Source organism: Macaca fascicularis, chromosome 2 (assembly GCF_037993035.2).
Source record: "Macaca fascicularis isolate 582-1 chromosome 2, T2T-MFA8v1.1".
Classification (NCBI taxonomy): Eukaryota; Metazoa; Chordata; class Mammalia; order Primates; family Cercopithecidae; genus Macaca; species Macaca fascicularis.
Window position 1 is genome coordinate 54,235,339 of NC_088376.1, and position 22,637 is coordinate 54,257,975.

The 22,637-nt window shown below is 36.5% G+C and overlaps 2 protein-coding genes across 10 annotated transcripts in view; one reads left to right on the top strand and one right to left on the bottom strand.

Annotated features, from left to right (window-relative positions):
• P2RY12 (purinergic receptor P2Y12) overlaps positions 1 to 825 on the bottom strand; it is a 46,559-nt gene extending 45,734 nt beyond the window's left edge. For all 4 annotated transcript variants that reach the window (XR_012430802.1, XM_045386772.2, XM_015444759.3 and 1 more), the window contains exon 1: positions 764 to 825. The gene's annotated coding sequence lies outside the window, so the exon portion shown is untranslated. The remainder of the gene's footprint in view (positions 1 to 763) is intronic.
• The window catches only part of MED12L (mediator complex subunit 12L), a 341,010-nt gene that overhangs the window by 287,632 nt on the left and 30,741 nt on the right, over positions 1 to 22,637 (top strand). For 3 of the 6 annotated variants that reach the window (XM_045386761.2, XM_045386764.2, XM_074031277.1), the window contains 6 exons: positions 164 to 299; positions 1,112 to 1,273; positions 3,821 to 4,183; positions 5,986 to 6,142; positions 11,033 to 11,244; positions 19,555 to 19,605. In XM_045386761.2, coding sequence (XP_045242696.2) covers positions 164 to 299; positions 1,112 to 1,273; positions 3,821 to 4,183; positions 5,986 to 6,142; positions 11,033 to 11,244; positions 19,555 to 19,605 — 1,081 coding nt within the window. The remainder of the gene's footprint in view (positions 1 to 163; positions 300 to 1,111; positions 1,274 to 3,820; positions 4,184 to 5,985; positions 6,143 to 11,032; positions 11,245 to 19,554; positions 19,606 to 22,637) is intronic. The other 3 variants (XM_005546118.4, XM_045386767.2, XM_074031278.1) reach the window with 1 other exon arrangement.

Below are 22,637 nucleotides of genomic sequence, written 5' to 3' on the forward strand. Positions count from 1 at the left end.
TGTATGCATGGTATAAGCTTTGATATACTGATGACGATTTCTGCCACATCTTATTTACTTGGATACTATTAAAAATTTTGTGCCTTGAATAAAAATACTCAGTTAAATAAGTGTATTTCAGTTTCATTTTAAGATGAAAACAATTATTTTCTTTCTTTCTTAGTGAATTATTCACAACAGTTCTTGACATGCTGGGTGTTTTAATCAATGGAACATTAGCCTCTGACCTATCAAATGCATCCCCAGGGGGATCTGAAGAGAATAAGCGTGCATACATGAATTTAGTAAAGAAACTGAAAGTAAGTTTGAGATCAGCCTGTATTAAGAGCTCAAGTTGTTCATGGATTTATTATCTAGTGCATTTTAATTTACTACTTAAATTAAATGTTATTAATTGTATTCAACTTAATTTAATGTGATTATTTGCTATTTGTTTCACCTAACCTTATCAGTACCCAGAAGTTACAAGCACATAACCTTGATTATTTTTTATTAACATTATATTATAAAACATGTTTAATTTTTAAAAGAACTTTAGAAATCCACTGTTAAATGTATAACCAGAATACTAACATTAGATAGATTTAGGATAACTCTATGCTTGGACTGGCACGTGTAATTGAAAAAATAACCATCTGCATTGATATTTATAAATCAATTCATTTGACCACTAACAGAATCTTTTAAAAAAATTGTAAGAAAACAGTGCAAAAAGAAAACAAATAAATCTGATGCGTTACCAATCAAATAAATCAATGGTTACCTTGTAATCTGACCCTGGACATGAGAAAGTGTTCTGTTCTGCAGCTCCTGCATTCTGATTGTGACTGCTACCCTGGATTTTTGTCATTTCAGCACTACGATGTTTGTTGTGTAACAACAGTGCCTTTGTGTATGTGTTCTATTTTCTACTTAAATAGAAGAAATGAAACACTCACTACTCTATTTGGAACTGCCTTGTAGACCATGTTCAGGGTTAAAGAACATGCGCTAAGCTATAAAAAGGGAAATGTTTCATAAGGAACCTTCTTTCTGGTTAACTTTTGCCTTCATTGTAATTTCTGTCCCGCTTCTCACTCACTCACTCACTCTCTCTCTCTTTTTTCTTCAGAAAGAGCTAGGAGACAAGCGATCAGAAAGTATTGACAAAGTTCGACAGTTACTACCTTTGCCGAAACAGACATGTGATGTCATCACTTGTGAACCTATGGGTTCCTTGATTGACACAAAAGGAAACAAAATTGCTGGATTTGACTCTATAGATAAAAAACAGGCAAGAGTAAATGTTTTTTCTCATATATACATTTATTTACAAAAAATCAAATACTTTTTCTTGTCTTACCATAGGATATATAAAATATCTCAATTTTGCTGTTGATGTTTTTAAGGCATATGCTTGTCTTCTAAGTGTACTTAGTCATTGGCATTATCATATAAAGAAGTCATATCTTTGAAGATCTTCGTTTTATATGTTTAAAGGACTTAAAATGTTTCCCTGAATTTAAGTAAATTTCTGAAACATGCCAAGAGAAACTAAGTAAAAGCTTAGTGTAAAAAAAAAAAAAAATAGCAAAAATAAGTTCTGGTTTTACTTCAGATTGAGAAGCAGAATACATTTATCAATACACAATTTCTTGTAAGCTGAGCATGGTGGCGCATGTCTTTAGTTCCAGCTGTTTGGGAGACTGAGGCAAGAGGATTGCTTGAAGCCAGGAGTTTAAGGCTGCAATGTGCTAGGCTCATGCCTCTGAATAGCCACTACACCCTAGCCTGGGAAACAAAGTGAGACCCTGTCTCTGGGGGGAAAAAAAAAAAAAAAAAAAGAAAACCTTCATGTAGTAAGCTATTTCAAATAAAAATTGTTTGAGAAAAGTGGTCAGTTATTCTTTTAATGAACATTAAGCAACCACAGACATTCCACAATCACCAAGATGAAAGAGTTCCTACCGTGAAGGGGGAAGTAGACAGACAATTACAGTGTGATGAGATTTGTGTGTCATGGTACAGAGACAGTATTAGGGGATAGACTAGGGTCCCCAGGAAAATTGACATGAGTCATTTTGAAGGATTAAGAGTTAGCTGGGAGGTAGGGAAAATTGTGGTACAAATAAAGGGAGAGTTTATAAGAAGACATGAAAGAATCAGATTTACCAGGGAATTTAGAGTAGTCTGAGAATCTGATACCAGTTTGTGTAAAGAAAAAAAGCTAAAGTCATGGTCAAGTTTGAGTTTGCAGTGTCAGCGGACTTCCTGGTAGTAAGACATCTGGAATCCATCTGGATATGTGGTTTTTACACCAAGGAAAAAGTTCTCATCTCAAGACAAATATTGGGAACAGTCAATTTACAGGTGATAATTGAACCTTGGTTTTGTTTTGTTTTACTTATTTGTTATTTATTTATTTTTGAGACGGAATCTGGCTCTGTCTCCCAGGCTGGAGTGTAGTAGTGCGATCTTGGCTCATTGCAACCTCTATCTCTATCTCCCGGGTCCAAACAATTCTCCAGTATCAGCCTACTGAGTAGCTGGGATTACAGACATGCATCACCAGGCGCAGCTAACTTTTGTTTTTTTTTTGTTTTGTTTTGTTTTGTTTTTTTTGAGACAGAGTCTCACTCTATTGCCCAGGCTGGAGTGCAGTGATGTGATCTCGGCTCACTGCAACCTCTGCCTCCCAGGTTCAAGCAGTTCTCTGCCTCAGCCTCCTGAGTAGCTGGGATTACAGGTGCCTGCCACCATGCCTGGCTAATTTTTGTATTTTTAGTGGAGACGGAGTTTCACCATCTTGGCCAAGCTGGTCCTGAACTCCTTACCTCGTGATCCACCCGCCTCAGACTCCCAAATTGCTGGGATTACAGGCGTGAGCCACTGCACCTAGCCTTTTTTTGTGTTCTTAGTAGAGACGAGGTTTCACCATGTTGGCCAGGCTGGTTTCGAAGTCATTACCTCAGGTGACCTACCTGCCTCAGCCTCACCAAGTGTTGGGATTACAGACTTGAGCCACTGTGCCTGGCCTGAACTTTGGTTTTAGATGAAGCTACTCATAAAAGAATAAGTATAGATTACAACAGTGACACTCACATCTTAGGGAATGACTAAGTAGTTATTTGGTGGGCCATTTAAGGAAAAGTATTTCTAAATTGGCATTTTAAGGCAAGTACCAAGAGGTGTCACCAATTAATGTTAAGAATAAAAACAGGGTAACAGTTTGTTTTTTTTTCTGGAGTCAGTAAAGATAAGCTTGAGTTAACAGACTTTACTTATTCCTGCTGCTATAATTTAATTCTCTAATAATAATATTATATTGAGAGAATGGCTTATTAAGTACAGGGCTCCCATATTGAACCAAGTTCATACAGATTTAGATTGAAGTTAATACTAACCCATTTAGAGGTTGACTATAACTTGACTCTTAAATTTCATATTATCTTAAAACTTACAAATATATTACAGAGATTTAGAACTGGTTATAATTTAGTAAGATTAACTTTGCAGTCTTAGAATTTTTAGCAAAAACCTTTTAGAATTTTTTTTAGCAAAAAAAGGAAATACATATTGACAATAAAATATCCTAGACTGCCCGTGTTGCCTAAACAGAGCATCATGTGGTATAAAGAACTGTAGAACTGTGCTTACAAAGGTCTGAATTCTAGCCACTGCTCTCCAGTGATGTAGCTGTGTAATGCTCTCTGCTGTATTCTCAGGTTCTCTAGGGCTCATGCCAGCCAAAATGTTCTCTGAATCTTTGTTCCATACAAGCCTGGCCTATGAATAAGGAAAATATCTGAGTGTGCTGTCATAGAGTGCTGTTTTCCCACAGGGTCTCCAGGTCTCTACGAAGCAGAAGGTGTCCCCGTGGGACTTGTTTGAGGGTCAGAAGAACCCAGCTCCTCTGTCCTGGGCCTGGTTTGGGACAGTCCGAGTGGACCGAAGAGTAATCAAGTACGAGGAGCAGCATCACCTCCTGCTGTATCACACACACCCCATGCCCAAGCCCCGCAGCTACTACCTCCAGCCACTGCCCCTGCCTCCTGAGGAGGAAGAGGAAGAGCCCACATCTCCAGTTTCTCAGGAACCAGAAAGGAAGTCAGCTGAGCTGTCAGATCAGGGAAAAACCACAACAGATGAAGAAAAGAAAACAAAGGGAAGGAAGCGCAAGACGAAATCTAGCTCAAGAGTTGATGTAAGTGGGGGAAGGAAGGAGAACCCTGGCTCATTAGCCTTTAGTATGAGATTTACTCGTGCTCAAATCATTTCCCTTGAAACATTACCAAGAGCAGGGTAAGTTTTGTTATGACAGTTCTCCTAACAGGTTTCTGCAGTAATTAACTAAATGGCACACAGTGACTTGTCACAGACAACAAGATTAAAGCTTTTGATTTTCCCTCCTCCACTTTTAATACTTTTATTTAATTGTAGGCTTCCATTGTGATATTTAGTTAATATTTCAGTGTCTCCCAATTTCCTTGGGTTTGAAACTTCAATTTTTTGAACTATACAATCCCATTCTCTCACATACTTATGTCTAAAATATTTATTGTATTTTGAGTGGTTGATATCTTCAGTAAATAAACATTGAAAGCTCTATTTGCTTTTTCTTCAATAAAAGTTGGAGTTAACATAGCCAATAGGATGTTCCTGAGATTTTATATTTTACTATTCCATCTTACCCTCCTATATATTTTACTTCTATACCATGCTTTAGGCTTTATAAAATATGAAAATAAACCTAATTTAAAATAGTTTTACTTCTTGCTCTCTATTAGTGTTCCCCACATATAACACTGTTTTAATTACAACAGAAATCTGTTTGATGGCAATTTAGAAATAATTTTATAAACCTTGAGAAGTAATACGTAAAATGTCTTTCTATTTAAATTAAATTAAAACCTGGAAAATACTTGATAGAGGATTTGAGACGTTTTAAATGAAATTCCACGGTGTTCTTGCTGCACAATGGAAGAAATATTCACCATTTAGTTCAGATATTCATGACTGGTTATGTTTACCTATGTGAGAACTAAAATACATCTATTCCTAGCTGATAGCTTGGTGATTAATACTATTCTAGAAATCACCACCACCACTTCAGGATGCCACTTGAGCATCAGTACCCTCTTCTCATTCAGTCTTCCTACCAGTATTCCTTTGCCTTGAAGGGATGTTTAAAATGGTCCAGACTGAAACTGCCTCAAATTTGGGGTTTCCAGCCTGTCAGTCCATATGGATGGGCTTTTTTTCTTCTCAGATGCAAAAGCCCTGAAACCCATCCTGCTCCCCAAGTCAGTCTGGTCATGTCCCCTCTTCCTCTATTCTTCCTGAAGCTGCCTCTTTTCAATGAGATATACTCTGGTAAAATTGCAGGGAAATGAGATTTTGTTTCTCTTCCATCCTCTAGGGCTAGACTAGAGGAGGGAAGGTTGGGAAATTGAGACCTTCAGGTGTGATCCTTGGAGGCTTTGCAGCTACTATAAAGAAGAGGAAGCATGGGGGATGAGGGGAGTGTCTACTTCTTTAGAATGATATCTGGAAAATTGCAAGTGAAATACCATCTTGGCCAAGGAGTGGTTCTGAAGCACTGTAGGGCTCTCTGGTATAATTCTGCAGACCCAAGATACCGAAAAGGCGTTCTAAGTTGAAATTATCAGGAGTCTTAGCAACCGAAGGTGCTTTTTCAGTGATGAGTGTCGTTCAGTATTGGTATTCCTGACACACTTGTAGTCTTTTGAAATAGAATTCAGAAGAGATCCTTTTCCATCTCTGCCCAGTGCAAGCCAAGCACTTTCTAAGTGAAGGAAAAGTTTACCTCAAATGAATATTTTCCAGGGGATTTATTAACACTCTTCCTTCCATCTTCTCCTTTATAAAAAATAACTTTGTACATTGGGATAGAAGGTACCTCAGATAGCTTACTGAAGTTATTTGCGTTAATTAGCTGTGTGAAATGTGGAGTTAAGTAACTTTTTAAAAAACTTTATGTTGAAGGAATATCCACAGAGCAACATATACCGAGTGCCTCCTAATTACTCGCCTATCTCCTCCCAAATGATGCACCATCCACAGTCCACCTTGTGGGGTTACAACCTCGTGGGCCAGCCCCAGCAGCCCGGCTTTTTCCTTCAGAACCAATCTCTTACTCCAGGTATGTGACGAGAAAGCACGGATCACTCAGAGATGAAAAACAGCTTGTGGTTCTCTTAGCTTTTAACCTGAAACCTCCACAAAACTTGGACATTTCAACTACTGAGTGCTCAGTTGACATTTCTGTAACTCCCTTCACACAGAAATTTTTTCTTTCTTTTCTAAAATAGGTTAAATCACGAGTTTATGTACTGATTTTGGAACTTTTATTTAGTGTTAAAAGGAAATTAGCTAGTGATTCTAAGCTGTAAGATATAAAAGTTGATAAAGATTTTATGTTGTAAAATTTGTGTGTATTTTTATCAGATACAATTCTTATTGGCGTTTTAAAAGATTGCACAATATTGCACAGTGTCTTTTATTGTTCTGAATTATCATGACAACTAAGAAAATTGATTCAGCAAGATTTAGGTAACAACAAGGAAAACAAAATGTTCCTGATTTTAGTATTGCTTTGGCTCGAGCCCATGTAGATTTCTCATCCGAAATGAAAATTTTCTAAATGAAAACATCTCTTAATTAGAAATGAATTCAATTTTCTTTCTATATGAAGCATTGCATGTTTTAGCATGTTTAAATTATTTGAAATCTCTCAGCTTAGATTGATCTTCTGTTTTTTTCCAAATGCTCTTCAAATGCTGCTGAATGACTTTGTAAATAGAAGAAGATGACTGAGGCAAATCTCACTCATTTTAGAGGTTTATTGTGCCATTTTAACAAATAATTTTTTAAATTTTCTATTGTGATTTTTATTATAACTTGAGTGTGACATTTGAGGTCTGTGGAAGAAAATGTTTCATTTGTGGCTTATAGCAGGGGGAAATCCATATTTTGTCCTCTAAATTAGTGGTTAAAGGAACTGGTCTGGTAGTTAAGAGTTTTAGGTTCAAATCTGGTTCTACCACTCTCTTGCTACATAACCTTGGCCAAATCTTAATTTCTCTGTGCCTCATTTTGGTCATCTGTAAAATGAATATGCTAATATCTATTCCCATAGGGTGGAGGATTCAGTTATTTATTCAAGAATGTATTGAGCTTCGTGATATAGTGGACCCAGTTTTGGATACTAGGATATTGCAGTGACCAAAACGTGCAAAATACCTACTTTTTAAAAGATGAAATAAAGTTTATGTTACACACATGTATATATGTAAGATTTAAAAGTAAAGTGTAATAGTTATATAGCCTTTTGAAGGTAGCTTGACCCTGCAGACATGTTCAGTAAGTGATTTTCACATATTCCTAGCTCAGGGCATTTGTACTTGCTGACCCCTGTGCCTGCAGTGCTCTCCCTCAGATATCTACATCACTTCCTGCCTATCTCCGTTGGGCTTGGTCACATTACTTTCTCACTGGGGCCTTCACTAACCTGTTTTAAATTGTAAATCCATACCCCTTCCCTCTACCCTCTGTTTCTCTCTTTTTTCTGTTTCTCTATTGCAGGGGTGTCCAATCTTTTGGCTTCCCTGGGCCACATTGGAAGAAGAATTATCTTGGACCACACATAAAATACACTAACAATAGGTGATAAACTTAAAAAAAAAAAAAAAAAAAAAATTCACAAAAAATATCTCATAATGTTATAAGAATGTTTACGAATTTTTGTTGGGCTGCATTCAAAGCCATACTGGGCCGCATGCAGCCCACAGGCCATGAGTTGGACAAGCTTGCTCTATAGCATCTGACTTGCCTATATCTGACTTTCTTATTGATTTATTATCTTCCCAGAATGTAAGCCTCGTGACAGATATTTTTTCTGTTATGTTCACTGCAGTATCCCCAGAACTTAGAGGAACCTCTGGCTTTATAGTAGGCCTTTAAAAATAGATTGTTGAGTGAATGAATATAGACTGCAAACTGGACTCAGAGTGGAAAAGAAGGATGCAATCACCATCCTTTTAAACTTCCTCTTTTTAATGCCTCTTTTTAATGCCAAGGTCCATGTGAATTTTTGGCCATTTTAAACTTTGGAGATGTAGAAGTTTCTTTGTAGATACTGACACACAAGGACTGTCTGTGAATTGAAAGCTTACTACTTTGAAAAAGCACATAATCTCTCCCTGTAGAATACTATAGAAAGCTTTTTGTAAGTTGAGGAACTTTAGGTATGAGATGGCATTTAAAAAATAAATTTTGGACTGGGCATGGTGGGTTACACCTGTAATACCAGCATTTTGGGAGGCCAAAGCGGGCACATTACCTAAGGTCAGGAGTTCAAGACCAGCCTGGCCAATATGGTGAAACCCCTTATCTACTAAAAATACAAAAACAAAATTAGCTGGGCATGGTGATGCCTGAAATCCCAGCTGCTTGGGAGGCCAAAGCAGGAGAATCACTTGAACCTGGGAGGCAAAGGTTGCTTGAGCCGAGATCACGTCATTGCACTCCAGCCTGGGTGACAGAGCGAGACTCCATCTCAAAAAAAAAGAAAGTAAAAATAAATAAATAAATTTTGAAAAAAAATTATTTTTGAGGATTTATATGAGTGAATTTATTTTTACTTAAAAAAAAGCATCCTCGGCCGGGCGCGGTGGCTCAAGCCTGTAATCCCAGCACTTTGGGAGGCCGAGACGGGCGGATCACAAGGTCAGGAGATCGAGACCATCCTGGCTAACACGGTGAAACCCCGTCTCTACTAAAAAATACAAAAAACTAGCCGGGCGAGGTGGCGGGCGCCTGTGGTCCCAGCTACTCCGGAGGCTGAGGCAGGAGAATGGCGTAAACCCGGGAGGCGGAGCTTGCAGTGAGCTGAGATCCGGCCACTGCACTCCAGCCTGGGCGACAGAGCCAGACTCAGTCTCAAAAAAAAAAAAAAAAAAAAAAAAAGCATCCTCTAAAGTTACAAGACAGTATGTACAACATGATTCCATTCATATAGGGTTTAAATGCAAAACAATCTCCCACCATCACTCACATACAAAAACATATGTATCTTTCCCTAATCTTTCTCATATATACACACCAGTGTGATAAAGTTGTGAAGAAATGCATAGGATGGTAAACTCCAGATTCAGAATAGCATTTGGTAGGAATCAGTGAGGAAAGTAATTAGGTATACAAAGGGCTTCAGCCAATTTTGTAATATTTTATTTTGATAGTTTCCCAGAGGTACAAGATCATAGAGTTAGGAAAATTTTAAAAAATTAATCTTTAAAAAGAATTTCCCTTTTCTATAAATGAATCTGTTTTTACATATTAATATACGTAATTCTTAACACGTAATATACGTTCTGATTGTTGCTTCAACAGAAGTTACCCTGCCATGTGTTACTTCTGGTTTTTTCCAAATGCTCTTCAAATGCTGCTGAATGGCTTTGTAAATAGAAGAAGATGACTGAGGCAAATCTCACTCATTTTAGAGGTTTATTGTACCAGGGTTGAGGACATGCCTGGGAAAAAGGAACACAAATCACAGGAACATCTGTGCTTTTCCCAAAGAGGGTTTGGGGACTTCAGTATTTAAAGGGGAAAGAGTAGGCAGTAGGGGAAAGAAGAAGGAAAAAGAAGGGGAAGTAGATAAAAGGAGTAAGCAGTTTCATTCTTTTGAGGCTTTGATCAACATTCCCTGAATCTACATTTTACATATGAAAGAAGCAGGTTGAAGTTTTAGTCAATTATGGTGTTGAATCTGCATTTTTACATAAGATTAAGTAAACACAGAGTAGAGGAAGAGGTCAAATATGTATTTGTCTCTGATAAGCGGAGGGATGACTTCTAGCTCTGTCCTGCTCCCCCACAACCCCCGCCCCCACCATAAAAGCTGTTAATTTTAGAGTCAGTCTCTTGGAGCTTACAAGGAATTTCCTTGTGAGCAAATTTTGAGGGAGGCCCCCTGGGGAGGTGTGTAGCCTTCTATCTTTGCAGCTATCTATTTAGGAAGGGGGGATAGTTTTTCATGACTCAGTTCCCAACATTGACTTTTACCTTTGTCATAGTAAGTTCGGCATCCCAAGATTTTTAGTTTCTTTTCACAACTTCATAAATTGTATTGCTGATTGTGGTACTGAGTCTTTAAAAGAATGTGGGTTTTTCCAAAAAAAAAAAAAAAGCTTTAAAATGTTTGTTTTCATCATACATCTTGCTTTATAAAAAAGATAAAACAACTTTTATGAGGTGCTTATGTAGAGTTTTTTTTTTTCATTTACATATATCAAGGACTATTTTTGGTGAATGAAGAATTGACATTTATTGTGAAGCCAGCATATGTTGACTTTTTTCCCCTAAGTTTTAAAGACATATGACAAATTATAATATACAAATATGTAAAGGATTTCTTGTGGTTTCTTAAGCATCAATATAATAGTTGCTTGTTTATTTGATTTTTAGCCTTCAAAAAAGATGTTTTCTCATAACAATCATGGTATTTGAAGTTTGCAAGCATTTCAAGATTTTAAAGCATTTTCATGCCTCTACTATAAAACATGCATTTTCATTTTACCATAGTGAAAAGGCTTCAATGACATGAGCTTCAGATTTGATGAAAAGTACAAAAGGATTTATATGAATGGCTTAAAAACTTGGCAAAATACATCACAAAGGCAGTATGTTTTATATAAGTAATATGTTCCTGAGGGCCTTGCCTAATTTAAAACCCATGTAATTATGAAATTATGCCAACAACTGTATGTTTTGTGCATTTCAATTTATGAACTGAAGACCTCCATGAAGTTATATCAAAGTAGTATAATTCACTTCTACATCACTCCCCCCATCTTTTGTAAATTATGCAACTCAACAGGTCTTTAGTATTTGTGGCAGGTGGGACAGTGCATTGTTTTCTACTTTTTTCATAAAGTGAGACTTAGAAGATGAAATTTCTGTGTTTTGATAAATAAGAAGACCTGTTGCATTAACATAGTTAGAAAGTGTTTCCTTTTGGTTGCTTTTGTAGGTGGCTCCAGATTGGACCCTGCAGGCTCCTTTGTCCCAACCAACACCAAACAAGCTCTGTCAAACATGCTACAGCGGCGCTCCGGCGCCATGATGCAGCCGCCTTCTCTTCATGCAATCACATCGCAGCAGCAGTTGATACAGATGAAGCTTCTGCAGCAGCAGCAGCAACAGCGGCTTCTCAGGCAAGCCCAGACTCGGCCTTTCCAACAGGTTTGTCCAGACCCCAGCAAAGGAGTCCTTTGCATTTTATTACCTCCACTAGCTTGGTATGAGTTTGGGGTATGTGGCATATTCTTCCTGTATGCATATCGCTGTATACTTGTGTGAGTGCAGGTCTCTCTCTCTGTTACAGGCTTATAAATACTTTTCTTCCATTGTATTTTACTGTTATCATTGATCAAATAAGAATTTGATATGTCTTAGGTTTATTAAAAGTATACCTCAAAACAGAAAGAAGGACTGATGACTTTCTGGTCAATTAGAAGAAGCAGGTCTTTTATCCTTGAGGTGACCTTCTCAGAGCGCTCATTTTCCTATTATAATTACCACCATATTCTGTACTACTTTCAGCTCTTGTTTCATGTATTATTTTTAGACTTATTACTGTGAGGTTATGTCTCTGAAGCCCCGATGTTTCTTAGGTTTTCTCTGATAGTGCCCTGCCTTTACTTTTTGTTTCTAGTGTATATTTAATAAGGTCTAGAGCAGAAAATAAATTATAAACAACAGTCAGGATCTGGATAAATTCAATTTAATTCTTAATTTATATTTCTGTTTTTGTGGCCTATAACCCAATGTTCTTTATAGAAGAGGTGATCCATGTTTAAGAAAACATCAGCACTTAGTATAAACTCATGAAGAACCTATGCATCTATATAAATACATTAAAATAAAGTATGAGGTGAGAATGGGGATTTCTTTTTCTAGTTTCTGTATACTTGTATTTTCTAGCCTTTCTAAAGTGGTCATGCACTATTTTGATAATAATAGCTAACACTAACAGAGCACTTACTATATGCCAAAACATTTCTAAGCACTTAAATGTATTAGCTATCTTAGATACCAGGGTAACTCTATGAGTTAGGTACCTTCATGACCCTCCAATGGAAATAGCGAATCTACAGGTACATCCTGCTCTAAGAAAAACCACAATACTTTCAACATAGCAAGAAATTCAAATGCTTTAAAAAAATATTCTTTGTCTGTTGGATAACTTTCTAGGCATATCTCCATTGTGTAATTTATGGCACTCCCTGCATTTGGGCCACTTAGTGATGATTTTGGTGGATGGTGATGGTGAGGTTAGTCATTCATTCTTAAAAATGGTTCTTTTTTTTTACCTGAATTATAAGGACAAGAGAGAAGAAACTAATTGAATGTATGATAATGCAAGCAACAGTCATCACCACGTGCTTGTCGCTCCCTGAACCCTAGCAATTGCTTTAGCTTCCTGAGTGTAAGAAAAGATGGGCCTAAGCTACTGCTTGCACATAAATGATGAACATTTGATTAAAATATGAAAAATTATTTAATTTGCCTAAATAAGCAACATGTTTACAGTTATTTTTTAAAGCCTCATTGAGAGTTTTAGCTCTTTTTGGGAATCAGCAAAATTAGAGTTGTACTATTGCTTCAAATCATTTTTGAGTTAAAAAAAATTCACTAGACGTTGGAAAACCATCCTACTAGAATGAATTTAGCCCTCTTTCAAAGTAATAAAGCCTAGGACCAGGTGCGGTGGCTTACGCCTATAAACCCAGCAGTTTGGGAGGCTGAGGCAGGTGGATCACTTGAGGTCAGGAGTTTGAGATCAGCCTGGCCAACATGGTGAAACCCTGTCTCTACTAAATACAAAAATTAGGCATGGTGGAGCATGCCTGTAGTCCCAGCTACTTGGGAGGCTGAGGCAGGAGACTCACTTGAACCTGGGAAGTGGAGTTTGCAGTGAGCTGAGATCACGCCACCGCACTCCAGCCTGGGCAACAGAGTAAGACTCCATCTCAAGAAAAATAAATAAATAAAGTAAAGTAAGTGCCACTTTAATTTTTTTTTTCGTATCTACCTTTTTATCACAAGGCATAGTTTTTCTTATTTATAGCCCACTTTCAAGCTGTTGCTGCCAAATTAACTTTGAAATACTGTTAAGTGGTTCCTAGCACTGGGGGAAAGCCCACTGGGCTATTTATGGGTAAATACACCTGTCCTTAAAAGGTTCTCTTCCTGATATAAGCCATGACACGATTTCAGCTTCAAAATTTTTTTAAATCATTTAATTGAATAATCTACATGTAATCAAAGATATCCTTGCATATTTGGAGAAGTGTACCTGGATGACAGCATTACTTTTCTTTCTCCTACCAAAAATTCCTGGCTCTATCCTTTTGTACCACCTACAGTTGTACTGCTTGTACCAATGGGAATTAATTGTTAGTTCATTCTTTTTCTGATTCTTTTGTGCTAACTCCATTACAATGTTCGATTTTTTTTTCTTTATTCTTCTCTTTTTAAACTTTTAAGACCAGAAATGCCTTCTTCAAATTGGAAAAGCTCAGCTTCATAACAGTGATTGTACAGTATTCACTTCTTCATCTCAAACTCACTTCATAATTGTTTTTAACAGTTGAAACTTAACTATGGAGTCTCTGAAGGGCTTTCACAAGTAAGATATGTCTTTTTCTCTGTTATCATTCTTCAAGTGTTAGATAATTGAGGAAAATAGTATTCTTAAAGGAAGAGAAATGCATATATTATGCAGTCACAATGTACTGTGATCCTGTAGTACATCGAGCTAATGAGATTTGCATGTAGCATCCACCACGGTACCTGTACTTAGGAGGTTCTGAGGAAATGTTAGTGCCTTTCCTTTCTCTTTATAGATCACGCATAAGCTATTAATATAACTGGAATTTAGCTAAATATGGTGTTATGGCAGAAAAATTCTTGTGATAATCCTTCAGAATCTAAAGACAGAATTATATGGAATGTAAGCAATATTGAGCAATTGTTTTAATATATGTTGCTGGGCACAATTTGCTTTTCTAGTAAGTACTGACCATTTCACGCTATAGCAGGAAGAATTTCTCAGGTTACTCACCCACATACGATATGAATTTCTCTAGCTACGTAAGGTCTAATAATATAGTTATTTTTTCATTTTTTGGCTTCTTGTAGAGAAAAGTAAGTAGATGTATTTTTATCCATATCCTAGTAATTTTCTTATTCTAGAGGTTCATTTTCTTAAATATAACGAACAGAGAATTTCCATTTGTATTAATCTTCAAAACCGATTCTGGAATTCAGCAGATGCTTTTACATGCTGATAAGTTTCTCCAGGTTTTGGATGTGACTGCTTCCTATGACAGTTGTCTAGTAACCCACTGGTTACTCCCTTTTCTTATGAGGTCAGACACTGGGCTGTATACTATTTTGTATTATCTTTTCATCTGCTAAGCACATAGTACAAATCTATGAGCTGTGTATCAAATGAATAATGTAAGATTTCATCAGCTGTTTCCAGGAGCCTGAAGTTTCTTAGTAGCTTTAGTCCTCAGCAGTCTGATTTTTATCCGCACACCCTTCTCCTAGCTTTCCCTCCCAGTGCTTCCAGAAACTGGCCCTTCTAGTGATGTCTGCTGTGGTTGTTTTGAAAACCTAAATGGGAAAGGTAAACATAAATTCCTGAACTCAGGATATATCTAAGACCTCACAGTGTCCGCTTGTCCTCCTCCTGTCTGGTTGGGGGAAGTTGGCATATGCAGAAACCATCCACCCTTCAGTGATACACAATGAAAACCAGAATTCCATAAAATAACCCTCTAGTTCCACTGCAGAGATTGTACATGAGCTTCAGTCAGTCATGGAATATTCTGTCATGGATTGTCTTATATTTCCTCAGGAATGTGTTAAGAAAGTGTTTAACACAGTACGTAGACAACAAGTGCTGAATAGCATGGATATTGTTAAGTATCTTAATGAGATTATTTGATGTAATAATTGTTATAATTGAGTATATTTTCCTATAGCTTTAGTGCATATGGACATGCAGAAAGATGTTTTGGCAAGAAACCTGTTTTCATTCTTCTTGGTTGCAGTCTTCATCTAGGAAAATACAGTAGTCCCATCACCCTGCTTATCCACAGGGAATACGTTCAGTGGTTGCTGAAACCCCAGAGCACCAAACCTGATATGGACCATGTTTTTTCCTATGTATAGGTACCTGTATGATAAAGTTTAATTTATAAGTTAGGCTCAGTAAGATAGTAACAGTAACTAATAGTAAAATAGAACAATTGTAATAATATACTGTAACAAACATGTAAATGTCATCTTTTTCAAAATCCCTTACTGTGCTGTACTCACCTATTTTCGGACTGTGGTTTTCTGCAGGTAACTGAAACTGTGGGAAGGGAAACCGCAGAGAAGTGGCGACTGCTGTAAAAAAACAAAACAAAAAACAAAAACAAACTATTCTATTTCTTACTCAGTGTCCTGTATTTAGATGGAACTCAGTCCAGTGGTTACACTACCTTTCTGTGTCTCAGAGTCCCATCTATAAAATGGAGCTAATTCTATACTGTACTTACTTTATAGGGTAGTTGTGAAGTTAATGATTTAGTATGTGTAAAACAGCCCTTAGAACAGTGGATGGCTCATAGTAAGTGCTCAAAAAGTGTTAGCTGTCATACTTACCATTGCTGCTTATTAGTATTTTTATGGTTTGTTATTTCAAAAGAAATTCATTTCCTGTAACAGTATTATTTTCTTAAACATGTTAAGCTTTAAAATGAAGGCATATCAAATGGTTTACTTGTATAATCACATAAATTGCCATTAATAGGATTGGTTTAATCCTCATTTGCTTAATGGTTACCAATAGAACAAACTCATAAAAAGGAATGTTGTTTTGTCATCCTAATTGTCATTTTAGCTTCTTAGAGTGGTGTGTTTTTGTTCTTTAAATACTGTGATGCTTGAGCGACTCATTCCAATCTCAGTATTAAAAGTATCACTGTATTTTATTTTTCACATATTCTGTTAGAACTGTCACAGAATGTAGAATATTGATTATAATGCAAAATGCTGCTTTAATTATTTTCCACCCATTCCATTCTTACACTCAGTATTTTTCTTTTGACAGCAGGAACTTTTTTTCATCTCACCTCACCATCCCCCTCACCATATCAATCATCTAGGGAAGGGGCTTGCAGAAGGAATCTTAAGGGAGTTTCTTTTCTTTTTTTTTTTTTTCTTGAGACAGGGTCTCCCTCTGTTGCCCAGGCTGGAGTTCAGTGGCACGATCTCAGCTCACTGCAACCTCTGCCTCCCAGGTTTAAGCGATTCTCCTGTCTCAGCCTCCTGAGTGACTGGGACTACAGGCGTGCACCACCACGCCTGGCTAATTTTTGTATTTGTAATAGAGGCAGTGTTTTACCACGTTGGCCAGGGTGGTCTTGAACTCCTGACCTCAGGTGATCTGCCTGCCTCGGCCTTCTATAGTGCTGGGATTATAGACGTGAGCCACCGCGCCAGGCCTTAAGGAACTTTCATAACCCTCACAGTATCAAATCATCTAGGGAAGGGGCTTGCAGAAACAATCTAAAGTTTTGACCCAGGAAAAGAACTTTATGTCTTTATGCCTTGATTTATGGTGTTGCTTTATTCTGATTTTTCCTTTCAGTATACTAAATTATTTTATTGTTCGTGTAATAATTCCAGACAGCATATTTTCAAGAGTCCAAAGAAGGATAGACGGAAGATATGTTTAGCTTGAATTGATTCAGACAAATTGGTTAAAAAAATGCGCTTGGTTATAGGCTCCATACAGATCATGAATCATAAGGATTTTTCAGGGCAGAAAAGAGGAAGATTCCTTTCAGAGGGCAGAAATGTGTGCCCAGTTATAGCCAGTACATGTAGCGACTTGTAAAGAGGATTTGGTTATCCACCATGGAGTAGGTCCCATCATTTGTGTATCCAAATCAAGGAAATAGGTAATTTAAAGAAGGAAGGATGACTGAGTCAGAACCTCCCAGAGCTGTTAGCTCCTTGGCAAAAATGAATCTGTGATTTCATGGGAACATGCTCTTGGATTACTGTTTAAGTTGAGCAATTACCCTTTGTTCGGTAATTGATCTCCCACCCTAAGGAAATGGAATATGTTTATTTTCTCCATCCCTCCCACTCACTCTTTAATGGTATATGTATTTCAAGCATATAGATGAGAATAGAAAATAATGTAATAATCACTAATGTACTTACCACCTAACTTTATTAAATAATATTCTTCCATAATGCTCTAGGTTATTTTTTAAATAAAACATTATAGATGTGGATGAGCCTCCTTGTATCATTATTTCCCTCCCTTCTTCTAAAGTGGGAATCCCCATCATGAATTTAGTGTTTTACTTTCTTATGCATGTTTTTGTACTTTTAATATATACATTTGCATCCACCAACATAAACATTGTACAGTATTACTTTGTAGATTTGAAATGTTATGTAAATGTTCTCACACGTGTTGTATTATTTTGCAGCTTTTTTGTAGCTAATATTTTAATTATTTCTACTTTGTTTCATAGTTATATTCATTCATTTATCCTGTTGGATGTTATTTCATTACGAATATTAATATGTTATTCATTCTGTTGATGATGGTCATTTAAGTTATTCAATTTTTTTAACTGTTAACTGTTAGAGTAAACATTCTTTTACATTTCTTCTATACATGTGGAAAGTTTTAGGGTGTGTACCTGAACATGGAAATGCTGAGTGATTTTGAAAGTGGTGGTGATTCCTCTTAGAATAGTATATGGGCATTTTTCTTTCTCCATATTCTCACCAATGCTTGGTATTACTAGACCTTATTTTTCTCAATCAGAGCAGGTGAAATGATATTATATTGTGACATCTTAATTTGCATTTTCCTGATTACCTGTGAGTTTAGTCATTTTTTATAACTTTACTAGCTATTCAAGTTTTCCCTTTTGTAAACTTCCTGACCATATAAATAGAGCATATTTCAAATTATAGTTTCATTTGTTAAAGGTAGGGAAAATAGTCTTGTTGAAACATATTTTCAGTATTGATAACTAATGTGTTTATTCAGAGGGTGTAATTAATATACATTTCAATGACAAAAACGAACTTAGGAGAAGAAAACCACTGTACTGGTAAATATGTCCTAAACCCTATCATTTTGTTTTTTGGGTAGAAAGCATGTCCAGGGAGGTGGGTGCTTCGCTTATTACTTATATCTGGTATTTCTCTGTTTATTTGAACAATGAGGAAGGTGCTGATTTTATTTGCTAAAATTATGATTAGGCAAATATAATGAGCTAGGAGATAGTGTTTGCCGCTTTATTTTTATGAGAGAGGGCAGAAGATTGGATGGAGGGGTGAGGAAATGAATCACTAATACAAGCATGGCAGTTGAATCTAAAGACCAATGTACACCCCGTCTCTACTAAAAAATACAAAAATCTAGCCAGGCGAGGTGGTGGGCGCCTGTAGTCCCAGCTACTCGGGAGGCTGAGGCAGGAGAATGGCATAAACCCGGGAGGCGGAGCTTGCAGTGAGCTGAGATCCGGCCACTGCACTCCAGCCTGGGTGACAGAGCGAGACTCTGTCTCAAAAAAAAAAAAAAAAAAAAAAAAAAACCAATGTACAAATGCAATGAATTATGTACCTATGCGTAAAATGGTGAGAATAGGTATTATTTACCTGGGAAATTCCTCCTATACTTTCTAATTCTCAGTATAGTAAAATGCTTTTTTTATTATTGGTGAAATCCTTTGCTTCATGTCTACCTCCAGAACTCAGTGAGTTCAGGGAAATTTTTAACATTTCAGTAATATATCCCTTGGAATTTGAATATATAAATGATTTAAAAAGGGATTCATTTAGTTGAGAAATAGCAATTTTCCCCAGGTATTCAGTTGACTTTTCGTAAATCAAATTCCCTCTTAGTGTGCAAACAATGGTGACACTATAAATATTTGTTGTCTACTGCGATCAGTTGAATATGTGGTTAACCTGATGATGTCTTCCTTGGATTTACTGGGGATGGAGCTAATCACATCCTTCAAGAACATATGGCCTGCTGACTGTTCACTTAATGTCTTGTCTGCTTAATGTGACCCACATGTCCTGAGCTCCCCTACTGGCTCTAGGGCGGGAAGGACCCTAGGCCCCTATTGCTCACATGGGGGTTCCAAAGCCCCTTGGTTGCAGCACGTTTCGTTGTCTGATATCTCCTCTACTTTTATGTCACCATTTAACCTCCATGTTGTGCTGTTCTAATATATGAATACCACCATATTGTTTATCAGTGTTGCAGTCTGCAGTGAGGATGTTTGACATATGAATTAATAAAACCCTTATAGGGCTTATGTTTTTAAGTCTTGACTTCCTGCAACATTGTTTTAATTGAAATAGTTCATATGTATTTTGGCTACCCACGTCATTAGGCTAAAAAATCTTATCTGTATTGTCTGCCGTTTTCTTGCTGTCCCCTTTCTGTAGGACTTCTGTAACTCTGCTGTCTCCCTTCTGGAAGACTTTGACAACATAATGGTAACATCCCTGCTGTCATTCCTTTTTCTTTCTTTTCTTTCTTTTTTTTTTTTTAATAAATTTTTATAGCATTGCCCTTTGAACGTCAAAATGAGAAGCAGGTTTTTCTGTAGCTGGTAATAATTATAGTCTTCATTTCACTGTTACTCACTCGGTTTATGTTTGAGACTGTAACACAGAATCATGAATGCATTGACCATGTTTACTTTAATGGAATTTTTTTTTCTGAAAGTGCCCCCCTTTGATCGCGTCATGATTTCCATCATATACATGTATGATATAGAAACCAATAGACGTTCATGGCCTGGGCTTGGGAACAGAGACCAGTTCATGCACCTTCATCTCAGTCCCAGTTTTGAACCTGTCTATTCCTGAGCTCTTGCTTCTCTCTATGGTAATTTATATCATTAGCAGAGGAACGCATGGCATGCTGATTCATAGGCCAATGCAAGATAATGAAAACTGTGGTTATGAAACTACCCTCTCATCACATCCCACTCACTGGCTATTCCCAAAATCTCAACAGAACGCATCATCTCTATTTTCTTTCCAGTATGGAGAAGTTTTTTTTTAGCATAGGTCTTGTGCATGCATGTCATAAGACTTCATCTCTACTGCTTTGCCTGGACTAGCTAAGAATGCATGTTTTGCATTAAATTACTTATAGGTTTCTGTATCAGGTAGCCAACCCACAACATAAACCCAAGAAGCATTAGAATAAAAAAGAGCACACATCTCAGTTGTGACTGTAAGTTAACTTGTTTCACTGCCAATTTAATGGGTAACATTATCTATATGTTGATAAAAATGTCCTTAACTGCATATTCAAACTTTGAAAATATTTAGGTTATCTAATACTTGTTATATAGGCATTTTTCTCCAGTAACTACTTTCAGCAAAGGAGAGCTTGGAAACTTATCTGAAAAGACTGTTTTTCTTGACACTTTATGGTATTCAGGGGTCAGGTGAGGATTTTATTGAAAAACTTGAATTAAACTATGAAGTTCCAAAATGTTTTGGAGACAGCTTATGTTTGCTATAGGGCATTGTTTATTATTCAGGTGATAATGTAATTCAGATAGAAAACAATTTGCATCAATCACTGACTTTTTAAAAAATGTTTTTATTGACAACTATTTTGTTTGTAAGTATTTAAAGTCAAAAGAAGGTTCCATGATTTCTATATTAATTCAAAGTAATGAAAAATGTGTATTTTTGCTATTCATTTTACCACTCTTATTTTTCTATAATATTCTGCTTTCTTAGGAAGTTAATATATACTCAATCAGTTCTTATAATTTATAGACATGCTAATACCATAAAGGTTCATTACTGTATGGGATGTGTTTTAGAATGAATTAGATTATTCTAGCAGTTAGTTACTGTTCATTGATTCCCAACCAAGTTGTATTTGAGGTGAAAACTTTTAAAAGTATCAAACATGACTAGCCAACAAGACTTCTTATAATTATAGAATTTCCTCTCTGTTGTCTGCAGTTGAAATAAACCAATATGATGTGATGGCCACAACTTCTGGTTCATACCATGTGTTGTTTTAGCCTAAAGCACTCAGTAACTTCCAAACTAGGAGTTATAAATAAAACTCTTTCTGCTAGGTGACTTGTAAAACATTACCCACTGGTTTTTGTTATATGCCTTTTATTACTTTTTTTCCAAATCTATATTTCCAGAAACCAAGTCACAAAATCTGGCTGTGGTTTTTATGAATATAACTTGTCTGTCTACTTGTAACCCTTAAACACTACTGAAAAATTACTAAATAAGGATTTTAATCATTACTAGTAAATTGAGTGGATAGGAAACTCCTGATTCTGAAATTCTCTGATTATAATCCTTATTGATCGCTCATTGGAGGTGTAACCAGTCCTGCGTGAGAAGGAGCTCTTCACATTTTCTCATTTGATTGAGGGTGTAGTTGCAATACAGAAGAGATTAAGACACAAAAGAATGAAAATTATCTTTCAGGATCATTTATCAAAAATTTGAAACTTATCAGATGCATTAATTTCAAATTATGCCAAAAGCCTTTGAGTCAACATCTCTTTGAGCTCACATACTTCTGTCCAATTAAAAAATACAGCAGTAAGAGAGAGAACTCTTCTTATAAAGATTAGGAAGATAGTTCAATATTGAACAGCACAGCTTCTTTAGAAGCTTCTTAAAAATGGAAATTTTAGAAACTACGTATTTAATGTTATATTTTATTTATATTTTGTTTATAGAGGTAAACCCAAAGCAAAGTGCATAAAAATGAAGTAAAGAGACCATGTGTAGGAATTTATCTCAGGTAGTAATGTGGAGATGGGCATATAATTATTAGACTGTCGCAGTTCTCTGTAGATCATTCCCTTTGCACATACAAGTCAGGTATCTGAGGCATGGAAGCTTGAGCAGGAACAGATATCTTATTCTCTCTTACTTATATGCTTAAAGTCACCTGACACCTGGCTAGACACAAATATGCCATCAAAAACTACCTTCCTGCAGGCTGGATGCAGTGGCTCATACCTGTAATCCCAACACTTTAGGAGGCCAAGGTTGGAGGATCTCTTGAGTCCAGGAATATGAGGCCGCAGTGAAGTGTGATCTTGCCACTGCACTTCAGCCTTGGCAACAAAGTGAGATGCTGTCTCACTTTGTGTTTCACATAAACAAAAACAAACAAGTCATGTTCCCAGAGTGGTCTCTCCATGCATTAAAAAATATGAAGTTAAAGTGGCCTCGATTGTTTTGGTTGAGCAGAATAAATAGGGAGAAATTAAGTTACTCTCTAGATATGAATGCTGGCAGGAAGAAGAAATCATTAGAACAATAGATGCTAAACATTAAATTAAACTTGAGTTTTCAAAAGACAATGCTGACAACTGTAAGGCAATTAGAAAGCACTTGGTAAAGTAATTGATGCTCAAATATAAAACCTAATTTACCTTTAGATTTCTTGGTTAACAGATAAACTAAATTAAATCTTAGTTATTCTGAACAGATATTTACTGAGCACTTATTATATGTGC